Source organism: Oratosquilla oratoria, chromosome 13 (assembly GCF_046742065.1).
Source record: "Oratosquilla oratoria isolate Oo_2021 chromosome 13, ASM4674206v1, whole genome shotgun sequence".
Classification (NCBI taxonomy): Eukaryota; Metazoa; Arthropoda; class Malacostraca; order Stomatopoda; family Squillidae; genus Oratosquilla; species Oratosquilla oratoria.
Window position 1 is genome coordinate 26,505,624 of NC_134789.1, and position 5,600 is coordinate 26,511,223.

General features: G+C 52.3%; 1 protein-coding gene across 1 annotated transcript; it reads left to right on the top strand.

The window, feature by feature from the left end:
• The first annotated feature begins 2,365 nt into the window (after positions 1–2,365).
• Positions 2,366–5,296, top strand: LOC143032202 (uncharacterized). The gene has a single exon (XM_076196673.1). It carries the CDS (start codon positions 2,366–2,368, stop codon positions 5,294–5,296), a length of 2,931 nt encoding a protein of 976 aa, XP_076052788.1.
• Positions 5,297–5,600: the final 304 nt, after the last annotated feature.

A 5,600-nucleotide genomic window follows, 5' to 3' on the forward strand; every position in this document is an offset into this window, starting at 1 on the left:
CCATCTCATCGTAGGTCGCCCCTCATGTTCACTCCTTCCACCTCTGCCTTCCATACCTCTTTTACTAATATTTTTTCACCCATTCTTTCCATATGTCTAGACCATCCCAATACTCTCTCATCAACCCTATCTCCCAAATTCCTCTCCACTGTCATATAATGACACGGCCCCTACACCAAGCTAACCACGTGGTCCCCGAGTTCAGCTGTACCACGTGGGCCTACCCAGGGGAGCATCACGAAATGCCCGCCAAGATGCACACCAAGCTGTACCACGTGGTCCAGTTCCCAAGGAGGGCCGCCTTGACCAGGACGCGATTCTTTGTGACGGCGACCCGCGCGCTCACAAGCTAACCACAGGGCCACGCGGTGCCAAGCTGGACTGACCATCTTGGAAGAACGGACGCGCGGCGTGGGAAAATTCTTGACCGCAGGCCAGTGCCCAGGCCTATGGAAGATGTCACGTGAGTGATCACGCATGCGCAGTCAGCCTCCTCTTCGAGTTCTCCGCCCCCTCCCAGAGCTACAGAGGAAGGGCACTGGAACTTGAGGAGCACTACGGTACGGGCCACCCTTCAAGGCAGTCGAAGGGGCACTCCAGTGCCCGGCTAGACCAGAACTTGGCGCTAGATCCACAGTCCAGGAGGTCACAGCGACGAACCGGAACGGGAGGATTCTTCAGCCGCCAAAGGAAAGTTTATTGTAATTTATTTTAGCTAAAGACCATCACGGTGGTCACACGTGTTTTGTAACCGTCGTGTTAGGATAGCTGTGCTGTTGTTAATCAATAAACCCATCGGTGTTGATGTGTTTTTCTCTCGCCTCTCTTTTATATATGTACACGTACATATATATTCATACCGAGTCATTCTCATTTGAATCATTGAACCTTAAAATACCACATTGGCGCCCGAACAGGGACTCGGTTGAGAAAGAGAGAGAGAAACACAGAAACTGCTGGACAAGTGAAGTGTGCATGATTAGTTTAAGTACGTCCACGCAGTTGTTGGATTAACTCAGCACTCATCATGGCAGGTAGTGAAGGTATTTTTAGGACCGCTCAAGCGATCATAGAGGAGGCCAAGGAAGGGTTAGGAATGACCGACCCGGCCGAGATCGCTGCCTACGTCAAGTCCCAACAAGCGTTGGAACGGGAGGACAGGCATTGGGTTCGAGAAGAGGCCGTTAGGATTCACGAGCAGCAAATGGTCAAGCTTAGGATGGAGGAAGCTGCCCAGATTAGGAGTCACGAGCTAGAGCGGACGAGACTCGCGGAGAATGGTCAGAATGGTCAGAACGGTCAGAGCGAGAGCCAGGGTACGCCTATCGTGCCCGCGGCCACGAACCTAGAAAAGTATTCGGCGGGGGAGAGTATCGAAACGTTCACGGAACGATTTATCGATATAGCAAATAGAATGAAATGGTCCGAAGACACCAAAGCTATCCAATTCATGAGCCTTTTCTCCGGAAGGCCACTGGATATATTGATGAGTGTACCGCAGGGGGAGAGGACGTACAAGTCAATGAGGCAGGCGCTGACGCAAGCCTACGGCGTGTCTAGTGAGAACGCCCGCAGGCAGTTTTTCGAGGCCAGAATGTTGGAACACGAGACGGCATCACAATATGCCAGTCGTCTGACGAGTCGTCTAGAGCTCTGGATAGGAAAGGACGGAGCAGAGAGGACGTTCTCGGGTTTAGCGGATCTTCTAATGAGGACCCAGTTTGAGAAGGCTTGTAGCCCTCAATTAGTTGCACAACTTAGATTAGATAAGGTGACTAGCATAGAGGATGTATGTGTTAAGGCTGAAGCACATTATGCAGCGTATGGGAGGAATACATTTAAGAGGGAACAGAGCAAGGGAGTAGGAGGTGCTGAGGAGGTAGGTCAGTCGAGTGAATGGTATAGGCGGCAGGAAGCCGATAGGAGTGGCATGAATAAGGTTAGGCCTGGTGTCTGGATGGCGTCACGAGGGCGTCACCAACAAAATGGCGGAATGCAACCCAAGGGGCGTGAACAGCCAGCGCAGAGTTGGAGAACGGGTGCGCGCGTAGCCGCTGCCAGTCTGGTGGGCATTCAGGATGATCACTCCACGAGCACGGTTCAAGGTCAGGCCAGTAACGAGCGTCCCGCCTATGCAGGGAACTCGTCACGTATGAGGGCAGAAGGTCCTCCTGCCATGGTAACAGGAGGCTGCCACGGGGCGCACAAGCTATGACTAGAGAGCCAGGAAGGACTTAACCTTTGGTTAGGCCTGGTGAATGGTGAGGAGGCATATGTTATGAGAGATTCGGGCTGCACAGGGTGCATAGTGAAAGGGTATTTGGTCAGGCCCGAGCAGTACACGGGAAGGAAGGTTAAGTGCAGCATGGCAGACGGTTCCACTACCGTCGTGCCCGAGGCCACCGTGCACGTGGAGTCGGACATCTATACCGGATGGGTAGCAGCGGCGGTCATGCGCAATCCCATAAGTGACTGCGTGATTGGCAATATTCCGGGGGCGCGCAATGCGAGCACCGCAGAGGCAGAAACTCAGACCACCGCGGCCGTAGTAACCCGCGCGATGCTGAGAAACCTTTCTACCGCGGCGCCTCTGACGGTGCCTGAGATACAGGAGTTAATAGACTCCAAGGAAGTTCAGGATAAGCAGCTAGACGACCCCTCGTTAGAAACCGTACGTAGGCAGCTTCAGGATGGTACCGTGCGGCGAGTGGGTCAGGGTGTTATGACTTATGTGAGGAAGGCAGGGAGGATGTATAGGAAGTTTGAGACAAGTCAGGAGATTAAGCACCAATTTATAGTACCAGAGAGGTATAGGCAGGCAGTGTTTAAGCTTGGACACGAGGCAGCCTTAGCAGGTCACATGGGATACACTAAGACCCTCAACAGGATCAGCAAGGATTTCTTTTGGCCGGGTATTGCCACGGATATATCCCGTTGGACCAAATCTTGCGACACGTGCCAGAGGACCACAGACCGGGGCAGAGTTAAGCCTGCACCCCTGCAACCCCTCCCCATTATAGCAACGCCATTCGAACGCGTTGCGGTCGATATCGTGGGACCCATTGAACCCCGATCGAGAGAGGGATATAAGTATATATTGACGTTAGTCGATTTCGCTACTCGTTGGCCAGAGGCCGTGGCTCTCAAGAACATAGAGAGCACCACTGTAGCGGAGGCACTGTTGGGAATTTTCAGTAGATTAGGAATGCCCAAGGAGATCCTTAGCGACAGGGGAACCCAGTTCACCTCGGGAATGATGGACGAGTTCCTACGCTTGCTTTCAATCCGGGGCATCCGAACTACTCCTTACCACCCCCAGTGCAATGGTCTGTGTGAGAGATTCAACGGTACGTTGAAGAAGATGCTAAGGAGGATGATGAACGAACAGCCTAAGGAGTGGCCTAGGTTTATTGCCCCCTTGCTTTTCGCATATCGCGAAGTTCCTCAGAGTAGCTTGAAGCACTCCCCTTTTGAGTTGATTTACGGGAGGCAAGTCAGAGGGCCCCTCCAGATGTTACGTGAGCTGTGGGACGACGATGTTCCGGATCCCGTGGTTAGCTCCACGTACGAGTATGTGCTCAACTTGGCAGACAGGCTCCAGGCCACGTGTGAACTTGCTAAGGAGGAGCTGGTTAAGGCCAGGGAGGTTCAGAGGTCCCACTTCGATAGGAAGGCCGCGCTGAGAGAGTTTCTTCCAGGGGACAAGTGCTTGTTGTTAATGCCTACGTCCCATAATAAGTTGTTAGCCACCTGGCGTGGGCCCTTCGAAGTAGTTGCCAGGAATTCAGAGGTCAATTACACAATCCAGATGGGTCACCATAAGACTAAGCGCTTCCATGTGAACATGCTAAAGAACTATATAGAGCCTCAGCAGTCTGTAGCTAGCATGAGCATAGGAAGGGAGTGGGTGACAGGACGTAGGACGTCCGAGCAGTTAGGATGCCTGCGCCTAGTTAGGAAGTGTTTCCAGGACGAGGCGAGGGAGCTTGTAGGTTGTGCTACCGTCATCTCGGAGGAAACTGAGAGCGATGTGGGTCCTGAGACAGTGCAGGTCAGGCAAGGTGAGACATGGAAGGAGGTGGCGGTGAGTGACTGTTTGACAAGCGAGCAGAAGAACAAGGCTGTGTCCTTGTGCAGGGAATTTGGCCACATTTTTAGTGACAAGCCGGGGCAAGCCCAGGTGGAGCCCCACCGCATTGAGTTAATTAGTGAACTTCCTGTAAAAACTAAACCATATTCTATACTCCTCAGACTTGTGGACGACGTCAAGGTGGAAATAGACGCGATGGTTGAAGCGGGGATAATTGAAAGGTCAAGTTCTCCGTATTGCAGTCCCGTGGTGGTGGTTGGTAAGAAAACCGGAGGAGTAAGGCTGTGTGGGGATTACCGGAAGGTAAATTCTATCACACGGCCCATCGCAGAGCCAATGTCCGATCAACGGATGATATTTTCGAGACTATCCAACTCGAAATTTTTCTCGAAGTTGGATCTTTCCCGAGGATTTTTTCAGATAGGACTACATCCCGAGAGCAGGAGGATTACGGCTTTCGGCACACCATGGGGGCTGTACCAATTCACCGTGCTACCCTTCGGCCTCACCAATGCCCCAGCGGTGTTCAACAGGACCATGCGCGACGTACTTCACGATGTGCCCGGCGCAGAGGTATTCGTCGACGACGTCCTGGTGCACACTGAGACTTTCGAGGAGCACATGGTGGTGCTACGGAAGGTCCTAGAGAAGCTAGCGGCGGTAGGTATGACCGTCAAACCCTCCAAGACGGAGCTCGGCCAAACTGTGATCCAATATCTGGGGCACACTGTGGGAAATGGCAAATGCGGATGCCAGGACGACAAGGTGAAAAAGATTAGGGAGGCCCCGACCCCTACGACGAAGAAACAGCTCCCAAACCCCAGAAAACCCTTCACACTACGAACCGACGCATCCCAAGACGCCGTCGGAGCAGTTCTACTCCAGGAGCAGGACGGATGGTTGTACCCAGTGGCCTACCATAGCAGAAAATTAAGGGCAGCTGAGAGGAACTACAGCACCATCGAGCGTGAGTTGCTAGGCATAGTAGATGGAATAAAGAAATTCCAATTCTACCTGTACGGAGGTAAATTTGTCTTGGAGACGGATCATATGCCGCTGGAGCATTTGAAACCGTCCAAGACAGCCAACGCCAGGCTCACCAGGTGGGGACTATACTTGCAACAGTTTGATTACACTTTGCGTTATATCAAGGGAAGTGAAAATTTGGGGGCAGACTTATTGTCCAGACTGGGAAACGCCCCATGAACATATAACTGCTGTATCTTTTTGTCCCCAGATCCAGAGGAATAGGACAGCGTTTAGGTATACAAGTACACTTGTACATACACACACACAGGCACATTCGACATTGTATGTCATGCCGTTTTGGCCAGAGAAAGCCAGAGCCCTCAAACTCAGGGAAGAGTTTTTTCCCTCAAGGAGGTTTTTCCACTCACTCCTGAGTTTGAGACAGCAAAGGCTGAATAGGGCACACTTTTTCTTTAGCTCGCGACAGGCTGCGAGCTAATCGTCGTGGGAGGAATGTCATATAATGACACGGCCCCTACAC